General features: G+C 41.6%; 1 protein-coding gene and 1 long non-coding RNA gene across 4 annotated transcripts in view; both read right to left on the bottom strand.

The window, feature by feature from the left end:
• LOC128087410 (uncharacterized) overlaps positions 1 to 24,807 on the bottom strand; it is a 45,650-nt gene extending 20,843 nt beyond the window's left edge. For both annotated transcript variants that reach the window (XR_008209838.1, XR_008209837.1), the window contains exons 1-3: positions 24,707 to 24,807; positions 7,218 to 7,340; positions 5,534 to 5,637 (exon numbers count right to left, since the gene is read on the bottom strand). This is a non-coding gene — a long non-coding RNA (uncharacterized LOC128087410). The remainder of the gene's footprint in view (positions 1 to 5,533; positions 5,638 to 7,217; positions 7,341 to 24,706) is intronic.
• Positions 24,808 to 26,169: 1,362 nt separating this feature from the next.
• OTOG (otogelin) overlaps positions 26,170 to 27,846 on the bottom strand; it is a 93,189-nt gene continuing 91,512 nt past the window's right edge. For both annotated transcript variants that reach the window (XM_052695212.1, XM_052695214.1), the window contains one exon: positions 26,170 to 27,834. In XM_052695212.1, coding sequence (XP_052551172.1) covers positions 27,634 to 27,834 — 201 coding nt within the window. In that variant the 3' untranslated portion in view covers positions 26,170 to 27,633. The remainder of the gene's footprint in view (positions 27,835 to 27,846) is intronic.

Here is a 27,846-nt window from a genome sequence, read left to right as displayed (position 1 = left end):
TTTGACTATGAACATGAGCACTTGTTCTCCATCACTCCAGAGCTGAGCTGGACACAGCATAGTCCACTCAGCTTTTTTCAAGTCTGAGAGCGCCCTGTAAACTTGCTTGGCATGTTTGTTTTATTATTTGGCTTTAAAAAACAAACAAACAAACCAAAGAGAATGAAAACAAAAACAAAAATCCAACCACAGTTTGTATGAGGAAAAACAGACTAATGGAGTTTAAGGCAAACAAGCGAATTTCTTCTCCCCCTGTATCACCAGCAAGATACTGAAAGATCAGACTCCCGTAACTTCTTGGCTTCAAGAGTCAGAGCAAAACACCAACCCAAAATCACAACTGGGGAAATGCACATCCTCCTTGCAAACAATGCATCCGATCAGCTGAAAATTCCTGCTGTCATAACCAAAAATTGATTGTACTCAACTCTGCATCCTAATATTTTATACTACTTTCCCCGTGTTGTTAATGGATTTCCCTTTTTCAAGCAGAAGCAGCGCTTTCTAAGCTCCTGACAGAGCAAACCTTATCTGAAAGGAGGCTGTTGTCCCTGGGCACCATAGTGGCGAATAAGAAATCACAACAGAAGCTGTATCTGGAAACTATGCAAGTGATGAGCTGACACTTTATTACAGGAAGCATGCTGCTTCTGCTCAGCACCAACCCTGGCACAATTAGGTTTTTTTTTCCCAGAAATCCAGTTTCTTGTTGCTGTGAGACAAAAGTAAATAATGACTCATTAAGTGATCCTAAGAAGAAAAACTGAATGCTTGCTCCTCTCAAAAGCATTCGCACTAGGAAATCTGATAATGTCACCGACCACAGCAGCAAACATAACTTGAAGATTTTCTAGATGCACCCACTTGGCTAAGCCAGGCAGCAGCATGCTGAAATCACCACTCTCTGGGGCTGTGAAGTCACCTTCACTATGAACCTTTGCCCTACCTTCTTCAGAGGGTTCTGCTCCCCAGGCTGTTCTAAACAAGGCCTGAATGCCTTACTCCGGGTCAGCAGCGATGGTTCACATGCTGGGCTGGGCTAACAGACTTCTCACAGTCACCAGAGGCAGATGGATCCTTCCAAACTGCTGGCTATGCACTGCTCAGGGCCTGGATAACATTCGCCAAATGCAAAATAACTTCTGCTTTCACCTGACTTTCACAAAAAGTGCGCTCACGCAGGACTGACCCTTCTTAAGAGAGACATTTTTTGGTTATGCTTTACGATTTCAAAGTTTTCTGAAAGGCTTCAGTGTCCAAGAAGTGATCTTGAACTGATCTTTTCAAGACAAAAAATGCTTGACTTGGGTTTTTCCTCAATGTGTGACTGTCTCATGTACATTTAACGTGTTTGTACACTTCATTTATTGCAAAAGGTCGAGTAGTGATGTGTCCATCAATTTATATATATGGATATGCTCTTTAGAAGCCCCTGAACTTTAAACAATTTCTGCTCAACAAGCACTACAGTGTTGCACAAAGACAGATATTCTGTATTCCTGCTCAACCAAGCAACTGCTTGCCTTTCCAACAAGCAGCTGCACTTTCGTGCAACATTTTCCTTTGCAGTCACCAGATGAAAAAAATCCCCCTGATAATTTAAGCAACTAAACTCTAAACATTGCTAATGCCGTGACCTTATCTACAAACCAAGGTGCTGCTCTTTCATGCATCTGACTTCATCATCACTGCAACCTCTTGCACATAACTGGCTACTCAAATTGGCTACTATTAGTACTGCAGACAATAGCAGCTTCTCTTTAACTCAACATGCAAACTCTCTTAAAAGCTCCAGAACCATCGTCTGCTTAGGATGTAGGCAGCAGTTTACAGATTGGAAGTGCTCCATTGTTGTCAGTGGCCTCAAAGCAGCGCATTTTGTGACTGTTTCAGTCTCAGCAAATATTTTCTTTGAAAAGAAACTGTATGGGAAACATTGGAGATATTTTAGAGCTCCCTGTAGGTCAGATAAACCTTCCATCTTCCTCAGCAGTTACATAAACAATGTTTAAAAGCAGTGCGGTGGGCATCAGCCAGCTAGGAACGTTTCTTCTCACGAATTCTTTCCTCTTCTCAATTCTACTTTCCACAGCTCAAACCAGAAGAGGCCCTGAATGTCAGAGTAGCACTTCTCTGACGTTCAAGACTCCTCCATCAGCAAAGCATATGCCTGGCAAATAGCATATGCCTGACAAAACCAGCAGGCTGTGCACAGACCCACATTCTTGTCTCATTTCTAACTCAGTCCTTTCAGCCAGATCAGCCAATACTGAAGGATGCTATCCTCGCATCCCTGCACATGGAAGACAATGCCATGCTCCTCCAGCTTGCTCTTTCACTGCAGCCATTTCACATCCAATGCTCCATACAATCCAGACTTTTCAGAGGAAAAACTTTCTAGGGAAAGCAAACAGCTGCAAGAACAGCAGGTACAACCACACATGCTCACCAGGTACTATTTACTACACTCTTACAGCAACACCAAGCAGCATTAAAGCCAAGTCTTCAACCACTGAAATTACTTGAGCTTCACTAAAGGTGCATTGCTGATCATTATCCCTGACAACCTGCTCCAAAGGACATCCCACTGTACCAACCCATATGGGCTGCTTGAGGAAAAAGCCCACAGAAACCACTCAAATTCTCATCAGGGACTGCTCTGGCTAGAAATACCCAAAGGCACGTGGCTGTGTCTTACGAAGATACTCCATCAGTACTATTAACAGTTTAACAACTGATCCTTCTGATTAGTAATCCCTCACTTTCATCTACAGATCACTGTTTGAGTGAATTTTTCCTGAGCAGTTCAGGCATGCCCCTGCATTGCCCTTCTCCCAGGGAGCTGCCATCCGCCACAGAGTAAGGGAAACCAGCTCAGCCCACCGCAGGGTGGAACTATTTTAAGTAATGGTGTCTGATACTGGAGGAGCATGAAATTCAGTCCTGTCATAGCTGGGATACCTAAACCCCCCTCAGAAAAAAAAAAAAAAAAAAAAAAAAAGCTGTTGCAAAATCCTTCCCAGAGGCTTATAAACTCAACTCTGGGATTGCTCTCAAGCTGTAAGCCAGTAAAGTTTGGTTTTGTATCTCATAGCTTACTATTTCAATAAATAAATTAATAAAAATACATCTAACCACAGCAACAGCTACCCGGACATATACATCTGTATTGCTTGAGGATTCAAAAGCCTTTTCATGAACCACTATTGTGTGTACAAAAGCAGTACACACAGTCACAACATACGGGCAGTACTCCTGGATGGTTTATGTTGTCTAGCAGACAGGCCAGGGAAAAAAGTGTTCTGTCATAGTAAATATCTGTAGAAATACAACCCATAAACTCTCTAGTACAAAATTTAGGGCCAAAGAGTGCCACTGATTCAGCTCAAAGCACTAGGTAGGATAACAGGATTTCTTCTGGTACATTACATTCAACTAAGCCAGAAATAAATAAAAAATAGTATCTCTAATTATTGCTGATATTTCCTTCAGCATTACACATAAGCAGTGAAAAAACCCTGCCAAGAAATGCTTAATGCCTGTAGGATTTCCAACTTGATCACAGGCAATGCAGATCATCCCAATTCTGATGCATTACTCTACCTTTAGTTACACCATCATGGAACTGGAAAACCAAACTGAAGTGCTAGCATCAGGCTGGGGGCACGACTAAGAGGGGAAAAAAACAACTATGCTTTGCTTCATCATGACACACCCAGCATCCAAGTGCCCCACAGCAGCAGACCTTTTTTCCTCCATCACTGGCATTGCCACAGAGCCAGAAAAGTAGAGCATCTCATCTGACCGTTTAATAGAGGACTGACGGCAACAGAGAAGCTGCCTAAAGCCCCTGCACCTCAAGGAACTTCAGGATCCCAGTTCCCCAATGTGAGCCCAGATGTACAGCTCCTGACCCCAGCACTCTGACTGTTGATTCATGTCATGAGCCCTGGGCTATGGCATTCTCTGAGTGCCACTTCAAGCACGTGGCTGGCACAAAACCATGTCTCTTTTGCCTGGTCTCTTTTTCCAACTTCATCCATCTTTCTTCCTGACTTAATATGCAATTTTACCTTCCTGTGTCATGGCTCACTGGCACATTCAGCCCTTGTTCAATACCATAAGTGATCTTCACAGTCCTCTGTCCTACCCTATCAGTTTCCTTAACAGATATCCTAAAATATCTGATTAAATACATTTCTCATTTGCTGAAAATAAGTCATGTAAAAATACAACTGAAGCTGCTTTCTGAACTGCATTCAGTTGATGTTACTAATCACAATTTGCTGTACTTTTCTGCTGCAAACAAAATGCTTGGTCAATGTAATCTGATAGTTGTGGAGGAAAGGGCAGGCCCTTTGCTGGGATAAGCTATCAGGAATCCACTGAAAACATGGAACTGAAGCAAGACATACCAGCTGAGCACTTGCCCTTAAAAACAGCCCTATCCATTAGGCTAGGATGTAGAATTCAGTGGAAGGATTTTATCTTTGCATGGTACTGTTCCCAGTCTCAAAAAAAAATTATAATCAGAAAAAAAAAAATATAAGGAGATCAGGCATTCTGGAATATCATGGAGAAGCAATAAAATTGCAGTGGTTTAATAGGTATTTGGCTAATACAATGCAGTTCAGAATAGAGGATAAAGCTATTTCCTTTCACTTGACAGGGATAAACTTGTATTCCCCTTGACAACCTTAGCTCACTGTCAATTCACGGAAGAACAGACCTAAAGATTACACAGCCACACCAGAAATGAGGAATATCATTTTTTCCCCCCTCTTTTGAAATGCTGACATGATGCCTAACACACAAGACAGAGGCAGGAGACTCACTCACAAAAATAGTGGCAAAGAACAGAAGCACTGCAGTACCTCCTTGTTGTTGAAAAACGTGTACTGGAGGATGTGAAAATGCTTTTACATACATGTAATGCTGTTCTTATTCAAATCTAAAATAGCTCCATTTAAACTTTGTCTTGGAGATAAGAAGGCAGGCAGAAATACTGGCAATAACCAATAGGGTATTTGCAACAGGGTATGAGACTATTTGCAAATGTTACTGTAATTAACAGTTGCCTCTCTGTTACTGACTACAATGAAAGCACATTTAAAGGCAAGTTAAGACAGTAACACACCAACCTAAGCTTTTAGTAACTTTTAGGCTAGTTTTCCCATGTATTGCTTCTAGGTGCTAGAAGTCTTGATACGTAAGCAGCTTTCTCCTTCCAGCCCTGCATTCACCCTCCACCACATTCAGGTATTGGTCAAAGGCAAATACAAAAAAGCTGCCAGCAGAAAAGCAAAGTGCACAGCTCCAGACAGATGTTTAGCATAACAGCAAACAGTCCTTTTGCTGTCCATGTGCTGTGTGTAATGTTTTTGGATTTCTGCCCCTATGTGCCAAAGATTTTTAAACCTCTGTGTTTAATGGAGGAACAGTGAATATGGGTGTTTCAAAAAGGTCACAAAGGAGAAAACCCTGCCTCTTGAAAGCATAAATCAAGCTGCTACCCAGCTCCATCACAACATACCTTAATGCTGGCAGCTCCTCCCTGTCCAGCAAGGGATCAGGGGACTACTTTGCCAGACGCTGTACAGACACACTTTCCTTATATTTCTTATGAATGAAGAAGCCCTGTTTAAAAAAAGCAAGAGCAGCTGTTATGCTGAACACTAGGCTCTTTGAAAGTTATGCGACAACTCTGGAAGGAAAAAACTATAACTCTATCCACAGAAATGTGTTGCACATATAAGTGATGAAATAGAGAAAAGAGTTGGAGGATTACTTTTTTAAACCACTTGCACTGTGACTAATGCGAGTCCCTCTTTGGTTACTTTCCACTGAAACATCAGAGTGTAAAAATATTACCCACCTATTTGGGGTCTGCTGGATTAAGTCCCTTTGCCTGTGCCACACTATAAATAATGGTATTAGTGGCAGGGAGTCAAATGCTTGGCTCTGCAAGGAAACATCTTTTGAAAGCGTAAACGTTGAACGCTAAATATTGCAAATGTTTCTTTTTGGTTCTGTGTTTTTGTTCTGCTTCAAACAATTCCTGCTTTTTGGTAATGCAGAGGGAAGAATGCTTTCCTTAAGAGACATCTCCTTTTCATTCTGAAGGTTCCCTTTTCTCTATCTGGGAAGATACATTAAGTGAGGCCTTTTAGTCCCCACAGGGCATTGTTGCACTTGGAAGCACAGAAGACATCCAGAGTGCTCGGCAGCATTAACAGCAGGCACTGTTGTATGTGACCCATTCTTTAATGGCATGTGGCACAATCCTTGGGTGAAGCTGGATTGTCATCAGTCAGAATGTTGCTGCCAAACACCTTCAACTGAGTTTCTTCTCCTCTCCTGCAGGAGTTTTCTCTAACCAAGCACATTGCACAGATGCCATTAAAACAGGGCCTTTGCTGCTTCTTGAGCCTGTATCTTATCCTACCTTCATCTGTGCCAAACAGCTGTAGAAAAGAAGTCACAGCAAGCCAGCACTGCAGTTATGGCTGGGCTCTGTTGTCATCTGCAGGCACCTGAGCCCAGGGGAGCTAGCTCTCTGTAAATGCACCATCAGACTCAAATGGACATTGGACTGAGAGATATGGTTTGATTTTTGGTACAGTACAATTATAAGCATATATATATACACACACATAAATATTATTAAATGTCACTATATATTTTAGTGAAGCTTTAAGTTACACACTGTATAGGATTAAAAGTCTAACTGTTGAGATAGCAAATGGTGCCTAGCTTGCCTGGCCTAACACATATTTTTCTGCCCTTTATAAGGATACTGTTACACGCTGTAGCCTTGAAGTTGTCAGCATTCATTAAATAAAAGATTCCTTATCAGGATTTAAAATAAATTTCTATTTCAAAAAGGATTTTATTTTCTTTCAGTATAGTGACTTGGTTACTTACAATGCTATAAAATAGCACAGTATGTTTGAGTGACACATGCTTCACCTCCATGCTTACACTTATCCCTCCAGATGAATCCAAACAGGGGACAGGAAAGACTCCACACTCCCTTCCTCTTAGTCTCTGCATTTGTACCCTAATTCCTGGGCTAAGAAAACCTTTAAGTACTGCAGTATAACATTTCACCTTCATCATTCCTCACTGCCACAGCAAAAACAACAGTATCACACAGAATAAGCAAACAGAAGAAAGACAAAAGGCACCTTCTGTTCAAAGAAACAACCTAACTTTACCAGTGATTTTTCTGAAGCTGCTTAATTCCCAGGGATCAGTGCCATGAGGTAAGCTCATTGCTGCAGTCTGTATCAGTTCTTTGGAAGGCAGAAACTGGAACACGGCTATTTTTCTTCTTCAAGCTAAAGAAAGTGAATTATTGGAATAGATTAAAATGTGACTTCAGTGAAACTAGTTTTTGTTTTCCTATTGAACTCAAACTGCTGTTTTCATTGTTTAAACATCATTTACCTCTGCTGAGACTTTCATAAAGTTTCCACTCTCTCCCCATATTAGCTATGTTTCACCCATGTACCTTTATTTTTTCACTACAAAAGAGATTTCAGATCACTGTATCATGCCCTAAACAATGCATCAATATATACAAACAAATCCAGTGGATTTACTTTAATCATTCAAAAGACTGTTTGAAATCACAGAATGGTTTGGGTTAGAAGGGACCGTTAAGATTACCTAGTTCCAACTCTCTGCTATAGGCAGGGATACCTCCCACTAGAGCATCCTGCCTGGCCTTGAATGCTTCCAGGGAGGAGGCATCCACAACCTGACTGGACGTATAATATATATTTATATATTAATATAAATACCCAAAGGATCAAAAAGATATGTTTTGAAATGTAGGATAAGAAAACAAATGAGGTTTCTTTGGCTTACTAACACATATGAGATTTCTACAGTTTCTCCATGCCTACAGGATACGTGGAAAATAAATCCAGTTTATATAGTTTATATTTTTATATAGGTTTCAGCCTATAACCATACATATCCTACATTTCAGAAGTGCCTCCCTCTATTCAAGAGAAGTTGAATTTTTTTGGTGGAAAATAAATAAGTTAACAGAAACCAAGCCCAGCCTCATCTATTTAGCCAAGTGCGCCACAAGACCATGTCACCTGCTGGAGAAGTGACCTCCTACCCTTGCTGGGGCAAGGAGAGATCTTGTTTCATGCCACAGGATGTGTGAAAGAGCTGATCCTCCCTCCCAGCAAGAAGAGTCTAGCTGGCACCGAATTCTGCACTGACTGCAGGCATCTCCCCCCTGACCCACGCAGAGCTGCAGCCATCACCCAGCCCCATGGGGAGGCAGATCCCCTGTAAGGCTGTGCTGGGGCAAGGGCAGGGCTTGCCCTACAAGTAGCGTGGTACAGGGGCCAGCAATGCCCTGTGTGCCTTCCAAGAAGAATAACTTACAGAACATCACTGCAGCTCCCTTTCTCCTCCAATACACTCCCTGTGACAGCTCATACAAGTCATGCTAGCTCATTCTGCATTCCAGTCTGTAACACCCTCTGTTACAGCCTCTGTTACACCCTCTGTTAATCGAGCTCGCTGCAGAAAACATTCTCCCCTCCACTGCTCCAGGCCAAGGGATAATAAGAGATAATGCTACTGATAAATAAAAAGCAAAAAACTCACCCTTTCCACACATTGACCACCTCTAAGTTCCTTTACATACTGTGCTCACTTTGGGCAGAGCCGGCAGGTGCAGCCCCATTTACACGGCGAGGTGAGGAGACATCTCGTTAGGGAGGCCGTGATAGCCGTGAACCCGGGTCACTCACAAATCATTTCCCTCCCGCAGAGCTACCAGCAAGCCCTGGCTGTGAGATGCTGCCACCCACGAAGCAGCATGGGCATTCATTAGTTCTACCCCATAGCAGGGGAGCACCGATAGCGTGGCCCGACCTCCTACGCCGGGACCACCAGCTGCTTTCTGTTCTGCACACTGGGCTGCACCTCCTCGACATCCTGCCCTGCCTGGAGGGGAGGTGCGCAACTCGCAGCCCTGACAGCCAGCGGCTGCCATGACCTGACCTCCCCTCTGTCCCGCTCTGCAGGCAGCCCTCCTGAGCCAAGTGTGCTGGGGTCCCACCTGCCCAGGCTGGTCGCTCCTGTGCCCGCCAACCAGCAGTGCCACAGCCAAGGCGGGCAGCCATAACCCCCAGGAATGTGTGACAAACACAACCAGATCCCTTTGGCAGCAAATGCCTTCCAAAACTCCAACCCAGAGGGTCAACATGGCAACATACTTCAGAACTTATTCTTTTCTTTCCAAGGCATCACTGCTGAAGCACAATGATGGCAAAGAAATATCTATGCTTTGAACTATTACTCACAATGTCCCTTTTTTTTTTTTCTTTTTTTTTTTTTTTTTTTTTTTTAAAAGAGGAACAAAATTCACATCATTTTGCAAATGTTTACAAATTAAATAGAATTAAAAGCTTCAAGCAAAAATTGGAGGCTTTTTCCGTCCCTAAAGATCTCTGAATATTGCAGTTTGACAAGAGGTTTATACTAACAACTTGGAAGCCACATGTTACCTGATGATCAGAAAGGTGGCCTGGGTGCATCTGAAGCAGCAGTAAGTGAGGTATGAATTTTCTCTGAGGAAAAAAGGGAAAATAAGAGCTACTGCCTGGCTAGCAAATACTTTATCCAAGTCCTCAAACACAGTGCAGCCTGATATGCGATTATGTGAACATAGCACAACCTTCTATGCAAAGGTTTTCATTCATAGAAATCTAACTACACAGGAAGAAATCCTGGCAAGGATTCTATCACTCACAGGGTACCAGTACAACCCATTGTGCTTTTTGGCAAATGAAGAGCACGCTATTTCTGTGAGGCAAGGAAAGAAGGTACAAAAAAGTAAACTGGTTTTACCAGATGGAACGTGTTAACGTTTAGTTGTGACTTCCATTGGGAGATTAACTTTGACTCTTGAGGACACAGAGCTCAGCAACACCAGCTCTCACACACAAAGCTGAAAAAGGCCTCTCTCTGTATGATGTGGAAGATGGTTCTCTGGCACAGAGGCTGAAGTGACATTTCCAGAGGAAAGCGACCACCTGAGTTCTGCCAGCACCATGGTTGGAGCATCAGTGCTCCACTGCATGACTCAAAAAGCTTCAACTGATCTGAAAAGATGAGCACACCAAAGGCATTAGAGCATCATATAACATGCCCAAGGAGGCTGTGGATGCCCCATTTCTGGAGACATTGTAGACCAGGCTGGATGTGGCTCTAGGCAGCCTGGTTTGGTGGTTGGCGACTCCGCACATAGCAAGAGGGTTGAAACTAGATGAGCATTGTGGTCCTTTTCAACCCAGGCCATTTTATGAGTCTACAATCATTTCTCCAATTTGCTAATCATATCTATCAGGAAAGGGTAGAGGGGAAGGAGTAGCGCAGGGCATCCCCAGTTATTCCTTTAACTTATGTGTTATAAAGAAATAGATTTGTTCCTCCATTGATGTTAATCCTTAGGATATTGACTAACATATATTAATTAAAAATTATGAAAGGATATTAAATATTAGTTAAGTATTAATTTTCTAACAATAAGATCTGTATTATCCTTAATTTAATTTACTCAAAATAATAAAATCCAAAGAGCCTTATTTCGGCAGTATGCCATACTTCAGAATAACGTAATTAATCTGGTCTAAGTAAAACCTAGAATCAAAGTACAGCTGTTGAGCCATAATGATTCCTGAATCCCCGATATCACACTGGAACCTTTTCCTTTCTCTCATTACTACAAGTTGGTTTGACATTTCAAAGTTTAAACAATAGAACAACCACTACAGTCAGTACTTATCGAAAGTCTCAGCGCTCTTTAAAACGCTGATGATCAGGACTGGATCACACCGCCCTGCCTGGTCATGCATCTCAGCCCAGTTTGCCCCAGTCTTTGACCAGCACCCAGACAGCAACACCTAGTGCAACACGGAGAGTTGAAGGCTCATTTCAACCCACTGCCTGTGGCTGTTTGCCCCCCCATATTCAACACACCCAATGCCCACCTCTTGCTGCCATTTGCACACGGCTCATGCTGGAGTTTAACCCTACCAGCAGCAACCCACACTGGAAACTAAAATCACCCCCCTGGTGCCGAACACCCACGTTCCACACTTCAATTCTCTCTGCACAATCCCTCATTACAACAACTGCAGGCAGAAATGCGCTTCCCTTGCAGAGCTTTGAACCAGCCTTCACAGTTTATCTTTACGCTCACTCCTCGCAGCTGTCAGGCGGGCGGCGCGCAGCGGCCGCGGGCACACGCGGGAGCCCGGCGCTGCGGAACCGTTTTGGCATTTCAGCCTTTCTCCACCTAATCCCCTTTGCTGGCCGCAATCCGACGAGCGCCTCACGAAAAAAACAGATGGCAGTAACTGATACAGCCCGTAATTGTGGCCAGTTAATAGCAGAGGATAAGAGTGAGATAAGGACCAAGCCTTGTGGCCAGCTGCTGCTGCATTAACCCTTCACGAGATCACCTCAGTGGAGCTCAGCTGCTTGCAAAACCCAAGGATGAATTACAGTTATTTCCACATCCCACCCCACCTCCATCTATTTTTCCCCCCATTCATTTTAGGACTTTCACACATATCGGGATAATGAATTTGAAGTCCAATTCCTTCCTCCCTCCTTTCAGTCAAGGATCTCAACAGCCCCTGTTGTGACCAAATTTTTTGGGAGCGCAGGTAGTCCTCCCTCCACTTCAAATAAGGAAGAGAAATTCAATGTTCTCCAGAAGCCTGGATGAGATTTACACTGACATACACCCAGCAGAACCCACTCCAAACAAGGAGTTGCTCTAGGTTTCAATCAGTCATTAAATTCAGCCCTCCAGGTTATGGAAAGTTTAAATAAAGCTTCCTTATTCCATGCTGCAAAGGGCAGGCTGACATCAGCATCAACAAACAAAGAGAATAAACCTCAATACTGAGCTAGGATACACAGCATTTTACTGCAAAAGCAAGCTCTATTCTAAGTCAAAAGATGGAGGCATTGCCCCGTAAGCTTCTGGACAGGCATTCCCACCCAACAAGCACTCACATATAACTTTAGGAGGCACTCATCACGCGCTGCTCATGTTGTCAGCTTCTCACTCCAAAAGCTACAAACAAAAACACACATATTGCTAACGTTTATTCAAAAAACTCCATTCAGCTTGGAGCATTGGGATTTCAGGTTTGATTTGCTAAAACAAAATGGCTTTAGTATACTATTGAAAATTCCCCTTCACAGGCAGTGTAATTATTTCACTTCACTCTAAACAGAGTCATTTTGCCAGCTCTTCAGATCCTATGCAAAAAGCCCTGACTATATGCACTCTATACAAGACCTTTGTCAGTCCAGCCTTGTTCGTGCAAAAGGGCATCACTGCCCACATCCAGCAGAACACCCTCCTACATACAGCTTGTGGTAACTAAACATATGGTTTGTGCTTTTGATATTCTAGTTAAGAAAGATATCTCTGTTAAAACAAAAAGAAGTAGATATGGAATCACTTCATCATGTGCTATGTCACTGTTTTTGTCTGTAATTATCAAACTTCTCCACCTTCTCCAGCAAATGAGATTCAAGCATCATTATTTCACTTGCAGGGTAGTTCCTGAGCATTGACACTGTACTTCAGCAGTTTTATTTTTACTTAATAGCACTACATTTTTATTTGCTCCCAATAACTATTTCTGTCCTATACACAGAACACACTATTGCCATTTTTATGAGTTGCTGCCAGAAACGTTCAGTTGCCAAGGACTGGTCTGATGTTATGGCCACATTAGAGAGACTTTCAGAAAATTTTACCAGTAGTACTGAACACTATTCAGCATTTTTAAATAAGCAGAACTTCTGTACCAACCAGCCAACACTGTTTTGGCTGAAACCAGGGTGCCAGCATTCAGGCAGGAAGCAGGCCACAGCTCAGGCACAATACAGGTCAAACAAGAAATGGTAGCAAAGAGAGCTATTCAAACAAAACAAAACAGAACCAAAAAAAGCCATCAACTATAATTTTATCCCAAACATCCCCTAGTGCATTTTGACACCATCACCTTTCATCCTATCACTGTGACCCACGAGAAGAAGCCCCCACCCCCATCTCACTACAACCTCCTTTCAGCTTACTGTAGTTAACCATCATGTGCTTCCTGAGCCTCCTCTTCTCCAGACTGAACAATCCCAGCTCTCTCAGCTCCCTGCCATAAGGCATGTGCTCCAAACCCTTCACAGCTTCACTGCCCTTCTCTGGACAAGCTCCAGAGCCTTGATGCCTTTTTTGTAGTGAGGGGCCCAAAACTGAACACAGACTCGAGGCACAGCCTCACCAAAGCTGAGAACAGAGGGACGATCACCTCTTGTTCTTGTTGGCAACATTGCTTCTGATATAAGCCAGGATGCCATTGGCCTTCCTGCCCTACTACTTTTCTTTGCCAATTTTTTGTTTGTTACTTTTTTTTTTTTTGGTAGATAAATGACATCTGTTTCAGAGCAATGAATTCTGCTGCTCATAACGACTAAGATGATTTTTGTTAATAATGAGAATTTCTTCCCAGAACATAATTTGTGGACTTGCTGTGTGCACTGTAGTGGCACTCTGCAGCAACACCGCCAGAAGTAGCTCCTGAAAATCACAGAGCTCATTTCTGCAGTGCCACAGAGATGTTTTTTAGTGAGACATCCAGGGAGCGAGGCACGAGCCACACGGAACACGTGAAGATTTTGCTTAAGTACAGGCTTGGTGGGATTAGACCTAGTGTAAGTCACACCAGCAACAGCAAAGCAACCGTCACTTGAAGCTTTATATTGGGGATTGTAACGATTATACATTTTCTAATCCTGCTTCCTTCTGGCGAAACAATAGATTGCCTATGACTGTATGGCCACCGTCTGTCAATCAGTCAGGTTTCCATCACCAGCATTCCTCCCTCACCGCTGACACGTTGCTTCCACTTGGCCATAAGCTGTGCACTAAACCCCTTCGTGCCATGGAGTTGATTCGAGCAAGACGAACAGCCCAGCTCATGTGCTCCTCTTGCGAGTGCAGCAGGCTGGGGTTGAACATCTTGTTTTTTCATTTGTTATAGACATTTGTTCTTGCAGCTGACCATGTGCAGGAGAATTTGCTCATGTTCCAGAAAAGGACAGCTGCGCCACAAATTACCTTAAACCTCCTTGCTCCAGGGATTATCTGGGTACAGTGAAGTGTGTGTACTGAAGGGCAAGGGTCTTTTCTTACTATAAACAGAGTTATTAACCTCTTTCTTACCAGAAGTGCTTATAAACTGAGTAATGGAGACAGTTTTTATATCACTAATTACTTCTGCCTGGTGGTAATTTTTAGGACTAGCCATCAATCTGTGCTCAAGGGTTGAATTCCTTGTCAGGTTTCTCAGCTTTCCCTCATAAATGAAGACTTTTGCTAGCCTCCTCTATACAGGGGAAGACAACACGCACCTCTTTGGTCTGCAGACTTTGGCCCCTTCTTTGCCACTTCACAGGAATAGCCACATTACAACAATCTGCCTGAGCTTTTCCACCACCCTTTCTGAGCAATACTCCTATAGCAGTTCTGCCCATCTTGACTCTTAGCACACTTGATTTTGGCATTTACACGTGGAACCACGTAAGGACCTCAGGAGCAGAAGTAGTACGATTAAATCCAAACCAGTAGTTCCATCTTAAATACGCAAGCATCATTTCAGCAACACTGAAGTATAGTCTAGACACAGACAATCTATCTAATAGATAATCTTAACGTAAGGCAACCTGCTCTGCCTTAGCTGGTACTACAGCATCTCAGGTGAAAAGCCAGACAAAGCGCAGTGAAAAAAGAAAGCCACCAATACGAGCCCAAAGAGACTGCCAACTTCTGACAAACCTGAATAATGAAAATGTAGCTATACGGACCCGCAAGAAGTAACGACATCCTGACTACTTAAAATCCATTTTTTTAGCCCATGGCTTTATTTTTCTCATCTTATGTTTTCCAGTAATATAAAAATAATTTATATAAGGTAACTTTTTACATTCACTTCACATAAAAACATTTATCTCTCTGGTTGGGGTCAGTGCTCTGTCTCTCAACTCCTGCTCCAATGCTAACACCTGCACTTTGACACTGCAGCAAATTCTCTGCTACTGCAAATAGCCTCAGTGAAGCCCTATCCATTTCTACCAAGAGAGGCCTTGGCTCACTCCCCCGCCAACTCAAAGCTGCTCTGCTCTCTATTTAAAGGTTCACAATAGACAAGAGCTTATCATATTCAACACACAGACATCTGTTTCACAAAATGACAATTTGCAAGTAATGAAGCTAGAACAAGAATGAAAAATAAATTAGAAATGGAGCTTAATGAGACCCCTTATACAGAGCTCTGTCTTAACATCAACAATGCAAACACTTGTGCAACTCAGATGAGTCTTCAATCTAACTTCAAACAGGACCCACCAAATGAAAATTCTGCCAATTCCCCAGCTCTTCATTTGTAACTGGATGCCAGCTATGAGGTTTGTCATGTCAGTCAAAAACCTGAGTTAACAGACATAGCATGAAAATTACAGCATTTAAAAACAAAACAAAAACATAAAAAGCACACTGCAACCTACGAGCGTTTTCTCACAAACATCTTAAAGAGTCACTGCTTTGTAAAGCCCAGCTGCCACCCAGCACAGGACTGAAGTCAGCCTGCTTCCATGTGTAGGAACAGCAGACAGCCAGATACAGAATATACTTCAACCATCAACCACAGGTGGAAAATACAGCAATGTCCTCAACTAACTTAGAAATTAGATTCTACCAGTCTGTAACATTTAATCATAGGGTGTTTTGTTTTTTTTTCCATTGGGTTGGTTTAGGTTTTTTTTTTTTTTTTTTTTTTTTTTAATGTTTCTTGTTTGCTTTATAAAGGCTTTTCACCAATGGAATAAGCAGTTTAATACTGTTTTTGAATAGCCCCTTCATCAAAACCAGCCCTGACAGAACTGCAAGCCACCATCTTCAATATGATCTGACAGTATTTTCGCTGTTAGATCCAGAGCCAAATGCTTCCAAGATCTAGATAACCACTTTCTCTTATTTTATTTCTCTTGTTTTATGCAACCTTTCCTTTCACAATAGGCAATAACAAAAACTTCTGTTTACCTATAAACCACAGCTATTTACCTATAAATCACATTGTTTCCAAGATCTTCTCTAAAAGGAAGGCCAATGGCCTGTATCAGGAATGGTGTGGTGAGCAGGACTAGGGAAGTCAACCTGCCCTGTACTTGGCATTGGTGAGGCTTCATCTCAAGTACTATGTTGGGCACCTCAGTAAAGAAAGGACATGGAGGTGCTGGAGCATGTCCAAAGAAGGGCAACAAGGCTTGTGAAGGGGGAGCTGGGGCTGTTTAGTGTGGGGAAAAAGGAGGCTGAGGGGAGACCTTATTGCTCTCTTCCAGTAACTGAAAGGTGCTTACGAGAGCAGGGTTGGTCTCTTCTCACTGGTGACAGGACAAAGGGAAACGGCCACAAGTTGCGCCAGGGTAAGTTTAGTTTGGATATCAGAAAAACTCCTTTACAGAAAGCATTGTTAAGCACTAGAATAGGCTCCCCAGGGAGGTGGTTGAGTCACCATCCCTGGATGTGTTTAAAAACCACTTGGATATGGTGCTCAGGGACCTGATTTAGCAGGGCGTTGTTAGTTAGGATAGTTTGGTTAGGTTGTGGTTGGACTCAATGATCTTTAAGGTCTTTTCCAACCTGAGTGATTCTGTGCGGCTCTAAAAAGCATGTAAAAATATCAGTACATATTGCAAATTGATTGGAGCTTTTCCAAGTACTTCCTGCAGCATCTTTCTAAGAATTATTCCCATCTGCACCAAAATTTTCACTCTGAATCCAAGTAGCATTATCACCAGGAGGCTTTTATCAAGGACATATATTGTATTACATTTCTAGAAGTCAAGGGTTAGATTCTGCTGGGAAAACTATGCAACATGAATTCCTGAAGTGTACTAGCAGCCCACAGACACACCAAGACCATTCTAAAAATAAGTTAATTTCCTCTGGTCCAGAAAGCAGAGTAGCAACACTGGCTCCTTGCAACCATCTTACTTCCTCTCTTACCAAAGAAGCCAGAATGACTATGGTCAAAGAAATTCTGGAATGAAGCAAGACCCACCTTACAGTGTCCCTGAGCTACATCTAAGACTCAGACTTATGAAATATGCTGTGGTAAGCAAGGAGAAAGCCTCCTACCCCCATGAAAAAAGACACCAAGACAAGACTATTTGTATCAAAGTATTCTTCACTAATATGAGTGGGAAAAAAGGCTCCAGATTTTTTCATTGCTCATTTCTACCATGGTACTCAGAGAAGTCCAGGATATTTGCAGCTCTTGGCCTTGAAATTAGTTCTTATTAATAGTTTTCTTTTTACTAAGGAGTTTCGAAGACTGGTTCTTCTGGCCTTGTGCACCTACCACCCTTTTCAAACCCGCAAACTCATTTCTTCTGCTAATAAAGCAAAACACCCCATAAGACAGCAAACTCTCTCCTATCCTCCTGGTTTTCACCTTTTAAAGCCTTTTCTCCTCAGTGGAGCTTCACTGGTCTAACATAGGAAAACCACCAGAGGGAAGAAAAAAAAAAAAAAAAAAGGCAAAAAAGTGGAAGAAAGTGTTTTATACCGTAATGGATATATTTGAACTAGAATCAAGAGTGGTCTCCAAAGCAAGTATACTTCATTGGTAGCATATAGTTTCAGACTAAGCTTTTGACTACCATCCTTAGGAGAAGGTATGGCTCTACAAGCGCTGGAAATATTCAGTCCACAGTTTTCCACAAGCCTGTGGGTTTAAAACAAATTAGAAAAAAAAAACAAAAACAACAAAATCAAAACCCAGCTACTCATCCCCTCATCACAGGATACAAGAGCATGTAATTCTGCCAGCTGGAACACATGAAAACATCATTTGTTTTCCCTGTCCTTTCTGCACAGTGCTGTTCCCCCACATTGCAGACACAGGCTTTCCTGTACAGATCTCCGTATTTCCTTCTGGGGCCCTAAAGCCATGGACAGGGCAGGAGTGCCTGACTGCTCCTGTAAAACAGGAAAAGGCCATATTTCAGCAGCATATTCTCCACCTGAGTCAGAAAGGGAGGAGAGCTCAGCAGCTGAAGGGAAAATCCCTGAGCCCAAATGAGACTGGCAAACCTAGAAGGAAGGGTCTGGTTTCTTTGGAATGACTTGAGGCCAGGGAGGGAAGAGAGAGAGAGATGATTTTCCTTCTTTCCTACAAAACTGTGAGGTAAGAAGAAAACAAGAGGAGTTCAGCTGGGATGCTGAAGAACCTAAAGTTCACGCTGCAGGTAGATTTACCTCATTAACTGGCTCATGATTTAGGGAACAGAAGCTATAGGATGTGTGTTTAACCCCAGGAAGGAGCCACACAGTACCAGGATGTCAGCATGCTGCACAGAAAGTTCTAATGAAAAGCAGTGCTGGAGATTGGACAGACAGGTCGCACAGATAGGCTGCAGTTTCCCTGGCACCTCACCACTATGCTGCCCAGTGACAGGATCTTTGCATTTGAGTATCCACTACAAAGTACTTGAAACCACAGAAGATATACATGTCTAAACAACATCTCAGCATAAATCTTCCTGCCATCGTTAGGTCTTACACAAAGATCCATTTTTATGTATTTAGGCCCAATGAAAAGGGAAAGAAAAAAAAAAAAGAATAGGGCTGAAAGAGTTAAAGAGTTTACTGTGCATTTACACATTTCTAGGGATCATCTTTCAACAATGGCAGTCAAATCAGCATGTAGTCTTAATTTTCTATGGTCGAACCTTGAACGTGAATCATTATATTACAATGTACTTATTGATTTCAACAGGAAGAAAATTAAGCCCAGAAAATCAGGTTAGGAACCTGAAACTGGGCTGAGGAAAATGGAATTTTTCTGGTACTGCAAATCTCTTATGTTATGTAAAGTACATCAGAATTTTAAATACGAGATTTGACCATTTGGAAAATATTCTTATCATTTTGAAACCCACCAGAGATGGGACAATGTCAATGACCTGAAAATCTGATTAGTGCTTGTGCTTTGAATTTAAAAAAATGTATTATTTCACATATTATATATAGTATCTAATTTTACCTACTTGTATAAACAGGCATGTACATAAAATGAAAGGTGTTTCAGTGAACTACTTGATGGGAACAAGGAGGAAATGCCTGCGAGTGCTGAAATTCTAGTTCTGGAAGTCTATTATTATCTGCATTGCTGCAGCTTTCAGACAGTTTGCAAAGGAGACTGGCACACTGGGGAACCATGGACAAATATTTGTATATATCTATTTATGTAAGTAAAAAGAAGATCTGTTCTGCCTTCTCTGTGCCTTTGTTGAGAGTGGCAGTTGAGCCACCTGAGGACATGACCCACTATTTAAGCAGGCCTGAGCACTGGCACTACCAGCAAAATTTCCAAGGTGGTCTCCAGCCACCTCTCATCCAAATTAATTAGAAGAGATTTTGCTTGAACTCCATGTCCTGTAAAAACTTCTTAAAGGGTTCTGGATTTTCTTACACAGAACAGTATGTGGCAGACATTAACTCCTTTGAGCTCCAAATGGCGTGGTAACAGATCCAGCGAGCAACCAGCAAGTCACATTTCTGTGAGTAAGCATTCAGCTCAATGAAATTCCCAGTTTATTACAAATACATCAGGATTAGCTGTGTCAGAGAAGATGGAAATTACTTTGTTAAATGCTCACAAGAGATCAAGGATGCTGGTAACATGTGGGTGAAAAACATTCCCGTGGTGCTACTAGCTCTGATTTACATGAAGCAGATTTATCTGGGCAAACAGAAAAGGTTAATAAAAATATGTTCTGCCTGTTCCAGGCAGCTTGAACTAGAATATGCAAGTACTTGAAATAACAAACATTTCATTGAGCAGAAGACAAACTGCAAAAAGACTGGGAAATCAATTCAGATTTCCAGTCTGCTCATGGGCTTTATCTCCAGGCCATACCCTCTATGCCTGGTCAGCAGCCCTGCTGCCTGCATGTGATGCTCCCTGCTGCCAGCAGTGCCTCCACGTCCCCCAGGAGAGTGGCTCTTCCATGTCACAACACCAAATCCTGTATGTACTGCACACTAGGTCCCCACCAGCCCTTATACAAGGGCAGAAACATTCAGGACAAAAACAAAGAGGTAAAATATATCCTGTTCAATTCCACGCTAGAAGCAGGTTTTGTTGAAAACATATATAATTATTAAAGTTTTAAATTTCTGTACATTTCACTGTAGCCAAAGAAAAATGCATTTATGAGATACATACAGCCTTAAAAAAAAAAAAAAAACCACACAGTGGTGGATGATGCGAACCCAGAGAAAATGACACTACAAGAACGCTCTCAGTTACACAAGAAAAGGAAGAATTTCATTTAAGCTGCAAATCTCATCTTGTAAGTGACCAGATGGCACTAAACTGGCACAGATGACATTAAACTGTTCAAGTTAAATTGAAATCTAAACTACATCTGGGCAAAGCACTTCAATTCTGTTCTTAATAGCTCCATTGTTACTCCGGAGTTGATTTCATGGTTGCTTGGGAGCGAGCTCTTTGCACTGAAGTCAATGGTAATTAATAAATAAATTAATAAATAAAATAGCCTTATAGAAACAAACAAACAAACAAGCAGTTTCACCAATCACTTCCATCAAGTGATGTTCTCTGTTTTTTTCAAAGATAAAGCAATGACTTAACTAACAAAAATGGCATTTTCTTTGAATTTTGACTGTCTCCCTTGGGAGTTGATAGAGGGCAGCGTTAAAGGAACACCAGAGGAGGCAAGAACCACAGGCACCCCAGGACCTGGCACACCTACACTAGCTCCAAGACAGTTAAAACAGAGCAAGAAAAACAACTGCTGATCAGGAGCGTTGCATCTGACTTAGGACAACCATCACCAAAATGAAGCTTGACACAGACAGTCAAATGTTCAAGCTTCACAGCTTGGTATGGCCAAATTGCACACAAGGCCTCTATCTCGCCTTTGAACACAACAGCACGCATTATCTGCCACGCAGTATGGCTTCCACTTAAGGCAGAAGAAAGCAATAACTGAGTTTGCCACCAATTATTCAGTCATGCATGAAGCAGAGCATCTGAAAAGTGTTGCTGCGTTCTGGAAACATACTGCTCTTATTTGATATTGCTGTATAAGCATCAAACTATTTTGTTTTAAAAGCCGTGGTAAATTTATGAATGAAACTGTGCAAGAGGGATTTAGTAACAGATCCATAGCAAGTGTTCAGTGGTCTGGACGTTGCCTGCCACCAGGGTGGCATGAAATCATTTGATAATTAGACCATGGCTACACAGGATTAGCATACCATAAAAATATAGGGCTGCATTATTTATATTTATATAACAGATGGATCTTTAAAAAGGTCGTGCATTTTTAATGAATGCAACATCATGCCAGTGTTGACAGAAGATTTAGAAGTGCTGCAACACAGCCAAACAAAGCCTAAGAACACTACTTTCCTTCTTCCCCCCTCTTCTCCCACAGTGGTCATAGAGCAGAGAAATAAATATGAAACAGTGCTATGAATTTAATTCCAGAGTTTACATCAAGTACAGTATTTATGGAGCATTAGCTTTAGGGATGCATTTACATTGTAGGTAATTATAGGACTCATACTACTAAGTCTACCTGAAGGGTACAAGCTCTTATTTAGGTCCACAACACAGGGCTGAGACAGAGTAGAAAGACTACCTACTACTATTGAAAATAGTAAAGGTCTAAAACTATTTTGAAAGAAAAGCAGCAAAAACAGAACACGTAAGGTCTATGGGGCCAGATGACACAACTTGTGAACGCTGCTAATGGATGGAGCTCCTCAGGGCACCTCTTGTACAAGAAAGGCTGAGGTTGTTTAGCCTAGAGATGACAAGGCTCCAGGAAGACCTCACTGTGGCCTTTTAGGATTTGAATTTGAAGGGATCTTATAAACAGGAGGGATACTAATTTTTTACAAGTTCTGACAGTGATAAGACAACAAGGAATGGTTTAATAAAGGAGGGGAGAGTTAGGTGAGATATTAGATGTAAATTCTTTACTCAGAGGGCAGTGAGGCCCTGGTACAGGCTGCCCAGAGAAGCTGCGGATACCCAATCCTTGGAGGTGAAGCCAGGCTGGATGGGATCCTGGGCAGTCTGAGCTGGTGGATGACAATCCTGCCCAGGACAAGAGCTCCAGGATTCTAAGATTTCAAGCCAATGCTTACGCTATAAAAGCCTATAAAACAGAAGTACTTAAAATTTCACTGACCAAATCTTTTTCCAGCTAGTAATGGTGATAAATGCAGTACATCTTTCCAAATTCAGCTGGACAGGTAATGAATGCAGCTAGCTGTGCCTTTCCTGCTTGAAGATTTGGCAGATGATAGCAACTTTCTTTAGCTCTGGAGATACAGAGATAATTTCAGTATAGATGTCCTAATAAATTACTTTACCTTAAGACATACAGGAAAAGCTACATAAGGCAAAGTATATTGGGTTGCTCTGAAAGAATAATAGAATGGTTTGGGCTGGAAGGGACCTTTGAGATCACTCAGTTCCAACCCCCTGTTATAGACAGAGACACCTCCCACTAGAGCAGGTTGCTCAAAGCCCCATCCAGCATAGCCTTGAACACCTCCAGGGAAAGTGCATCCTCAACCTCATTGGGCAACCTATTCCAGTGTCTCAACACTCTCACAGTAAAGAATTTCTTCATAATATCTAGTCTAAGTCTACGCTCTTCCAGTTTAAAACCACATCCTCTCATCCTGTTGCTAAACATCCCCCGATTTATTTCCACGTACAGCAGATACAAAGAGCACAACAACACTGATACAGCAAATGCTCAGGTACAAAACCCTGACTTTCAACACAGTCACCCTTACTAGATATATATTTTCACCAGACACAGACAACAACCTGCATGCCATCCTTGTAGACATCTGCACCAGCAAAGGAGACCCACTGTCTTCACTGCTGAAATATACCACCTACTGTCTCCAGAAATGTTCAGCAAGCGTTGATGAATGTCAGCGGGTGCCATTTTTCCAGATTCACAGATCTAAGTCAGCTGATATGATCAAAACCTTGGTCAAAGTCTGCTCAGAAACCAGACCCAAGAGGATGACAGTCTGTCAGGTACTATTTCTAAACAGGTTAGATGTTATCATCACACTGAGAGGGGATTTCCCCCCCCCCAGTCACCCTTTGCATAGCAGCTGTTACCTCATTTTTAATTATTCATGTCTAGACACTTGTACTAGGAATAAAGAAGATGGTGTGGGTAGAGAGAATGAGAATGGAATTTTCTGAGCGTTGTCTGACTTCACGGACTGCATACTATTGTAAGGAGATGCAAGTTATTTAATTTGTAATTAACAGTTTACTTTAAACTATAGACTACCAGATGCCAGTATTGCCAATTAGTCAATTTACCAAGCAGCAGTATCATTAATTACATGAATCATTACTCAAGAGGCTGTTACTCTGAGACCAAATAACATACTAACAAGCTAGACAGTAAGAGTTCAGATGGAAATACAGTGATACAAATTGTGCTTTTTAAAAGCCTTCCTTAATGGCCAATATTCATCATACTTGAAGTTCCAGGTGCCAAATCAATTCTGTTGTTCCATGAATCAAGTTGGGTAAGCTTATTTGAAGTAACGCAAGCGAAGTGTTTTTTAAAGGAGGTACCAATGAGACATTAATACCATAACAAAGTAACATTCTCATATTCAAATCACTTAATGAATATTTTATGTAAATATGTAAAACAGCCTAGCATTGGAAAGATATGAAGTCCTAACTTTAACACGATATAAGCCTAAGGTATTTTCATATCCGCACTAGGAATAACTTTGGTAGAGAAATCAACGTGTAGAAAAACTTATGAGAAGAATATAACCCTCAGCGGTGGAGTAAAACTCTAAGGCTTGTGAAGAACATGTATCAACCCTCAGTTTCCAGAAGACTGGGGTTTGTTCACACAGCATCTAATTTCATGTTAAGCCATAAGTTCTTGATTGGGACATTAGAGATCAGGAAAGAAGGAAAGAAAAACACTTCAGCACATTTTTATTCCCCCCTCACCTTCTTCAAGGGGGCAGAGAAGGAAAGAAAAAAAAAAAAAAAAAAAAGTTTGCTGCCAGCTTCTAAAGAGGATGTTTCAAAATCTAGATTTGGTTTTGTTTGTTCAGGAGAAACAACTTCACAGTGCACCCTGTCAGACGCCAGACAATCCATTTATTTATGCAATCTGATTAATCTGACTCCTGAAGTCTGCTTCTGCAGGCTGCCTTAAAGACAACTACAAGAAAACCAGAAGGCATCAGCAGCTGGCAAGAACCTGGTAAGCTACACCAGCAAGCTACTAAAATTCAGTACAGCTTTAAAAGCAAACAGATTGCTACAACAACAGCTTTTGTTTTTATTTCCCTGTTGCTTTCACCACTTGGACTCAGCTTTCCTAACAAAAATGTCGTATTTTCAATACCTGCCCACAGACCCGCTGGAGCAGACCTGAGGAAAGCCCCACAGGCCACATTCCTCTCCTCAGTTTTAAAACCCAGGAGTCCCCCCCCCATCCTCACTCTTAAAAATAAAGATCAATTTAGGAAAACAAGACTCACCACAACCTTGCAGGCCACTCTCCATGCTTCTTGTGCTTCGCCCCAGTAGCACCTACGTCCTTATCTCCAGCCTTTCTACAGGGGCACAAGGAGGATCCAGCTGTAGCTCATCAGCCTCAGCTCCCTCACCTGCCTCAGACTGCACCTTAACCCTTTCCAGGCTGTGGCCACCAGTGCCCATCTTTCAGAAATGTAGTGAGTCCACAAGAGCAGCACAAACATGCTCTCCTGCTTTATGCTGGTTAAACTTTCCTCCCTTCCCCATGGCAGCATGGTATGCTCTAGCCTTCAACTCCACTCCTACCCTAGCTGAGGTAGCCCTCCAAAACAACCCAGTATCTGCAGGACTAGCACCCAAATTCTGGTTGGTTTGTTAACTTCTAAGGCACTGTGCCCCTCGCTGGAGAACCAATTAATATCAACGTATGGCTCTCAGAAGCAAGGCAGCCCAGGGGCAGGTGAAGCTAGCCTGGAAAGCAGGGCACCTTTAATTTAGCAGAGAGCCCAGGAGATGCAGGTGTAACTTCTCACAGCCTTCCTGACACAGCTGTGCAGTTGCACACAGCTGAGGCAGCCCAGTCATCAGGGTGCTGGGGCCCGGCTGCACTACTAAAAAACTGGAGTTAACACCATTATGGTAGAATGTATTTATCTTCAAGAGCACAGCTTCAATGCTGCCCACCTTGGCTACTTCACCTACATAACCATAAGGCAATATAGTGCCTCCTCTAAGCAAGTGTCAGATAAACTCCTCCATCAGTTAGGGTTGCCTTTGCTTTTGAAGATGCTGAAGTACAAATAAAGCCAAATCTTTTTCCAGCTGAGTTGCTTTGTGCAAACACCAAGTAAGGTAAATACATGTGAAGGGCTTGGATTGCTTTGAACTAACCACAGACAGACAGGCCAAGCATCTGTGAAGGAATTTATGCTAATCAAGGGGTAAAGGGGCTTCCTTTGTCATGCCATAAGCAGCATGGATCTTTCCTCCAGTTTCTCTCAGCATAAGCCTAATGTTTACAAATCCAGAAGCAGGGACTTAACACAGTGTTTATTATTTCATTCCCAAAGTGGAAACAAATCAGTGTTCGGTTATGGTTTATGGACACCACACTCTACTTTCTACTGTTGCTGACAGAAGCCAGTATTTACTTGCTCTTAAAAGCAGCAAAGAAATGTCTGCCTCTCAAAGTAAGTGCCTTGTGCTGGAAGCAACGAGCATTCTACCAATAGCTTGAGCAGCAAGAGAAGGGCCCATGGAAGCATGGTGGCAAGACTAATTCTTGTTTTGTTCAGTCTCTCATTTTGGTGGTTGGCACTTTGTGCTGAGAAACACCTTACTTGAGAGCAAAAGAAGCAGCTTTCTTTTAATTCCTACCCTCTAAGATGACATCTGCCAGTTGGTATAAAGAGTGGCTGAAGTTCATCTTCGCAATTCTGAATTTTAGGCAACTGAAGATTTGGCCCAGCATCCCGTAAACAGCATTTTCCTTCTCCTCAGTTTGTACTTTTCTGTAGCATGTGCACTGCTGAAAAACAAATCAGTAAACATCACATGTTGAATCACATAGTAAGGTGCTTCAACAATGACAGAAAATTAATTGTAACAAAATAAGACTCCTTGTTGTTTATTAGATATTGTAAGAATGAAATGCACAGTATAAAAATTCATATCAAAACTGTTCACAACTGGTTTTGACAACACATTTTTCTTTGGATTAACTACACAAGCAGCTTTCTAACAAGTTCTGCTGAGATCCATTTTTACATTTTCCAATTTTAAGCATATCACTGTGCTATCTACAGTTTGATCTACAAAACTAAAGCAACTAAATTTTTGCAGCATCAGGAATGAACAGGTCAATAACATTAGCTTAGAGGGGAAAAAAAAAAAAGAGTAGTTTGTTACAACAAAATGTTAATTGTTCAAATTCATCAACAGAATTGCTTTTGAAATTCCAAGTCTTATGATTGTACATTTTCAATATCAAACACTTGAAATATATTGATGACAAAGTATTTCTACTTACATTTTTCTTTTAGACAAACTAATAGTCCTGCTTTTTAATTCCCTAATGAATTGTCACATCTTTAATATTGGTGTAAAACACAGTTCATTCTGCTAAAGAAATATTGTAAATGTTTCCTAAGATGCCCATTTTCATTTAAAGTATTAGCTATGTTAATGAATGTAAAATGGTTTTTATTTGCTCAATCTCTGTATTTTCAGTTTGTATCATATTGTTTAGAAAAAAGAAAACGTTACTACTGATGACTAACTTAAAACTGTCTGTCTGTGCTATACATTACATGTTGGCCATACTACTTTTTGCTACAATATAAAATACACTACAAAATATTGAAATTATTACCAGGGAATATTGCATACTGTTATTAATAGCAAGAATTTTTCCCTGATTAAAAAATAATATCTGTGTCTTCATTTCCCATTCATACTCTATTTTGCATTAGGAAGATGATTTGAACTGAAAAATTCTTCTCATATTGTCCAATCATTTTTTCTTAGAAGACACTGAATGTATTTGCAGCATTGCAATGCATTCAAAATAGTAGACTGCTGCTAGATATACCCATGTATCAATGATTTAAAACAGGAATGGGTGCCTCAGAGCACTGGGTCAGCCTCAGAGAACAAAATAGGTGGTGTTCTTTCCCTTGAGGTGTTTCAAATATAAATCACCTTCTAAATTGGCACATATCACAAGAACTCTTAAAATAATGCCTGTGAAGTGAAGACAAATCCCAACAAAAATGATGCAAACCCAGTCTTTAGAAATAGAGGAAAGTCCAAAAATATTTTTGTTCCTTTATCTTTTAACATTAAGCTGGTAAATTTTTTTTTACAGACATTCAAATTATCTTATGCTAGCAGCAGCTGGACTGTTTACTTTCCTTGTATTTATTTATTCTTAAGACCATTGGCAAGAACAGTCTGTAGGCTCTTGGATTGAATAGCTGACCCAGGTTGAATTACTAGTGCAATACAATTGCACGGTTCGTCTCTGTAGTCCAAGCTCCCTGCAGCATTTGCAGAATCTTGCATATGTGTTGATGTTGTAGTTATATATACTTGCAGACGGGCACTTTCCATCACATGAAACAATGTTCACCTGGTAAAAAAA

Source organism: Tympanuchus pallidicinctus, unplaced genomic scaffold, assembly GCF_026119805.1.
Source record: "Tympanuchus pallidicinctus isolate F22 unplaced genomic scaffold, pur_lepc_1.0 scaffold3, whole genome shotgun sequence".
NCBI classification, from domain to species: domain Eukaryota; kingdom Metazoa; phylum Chordata; class Aves; order Galliformes; family Phasianidae; genus Tympanuchus; species Tympanuchus pallidicinctus.
Note: the sequence above shows the minus strand (reverse complement) of the source record. Positions and strands in the feature narration are given on the sequence as shown.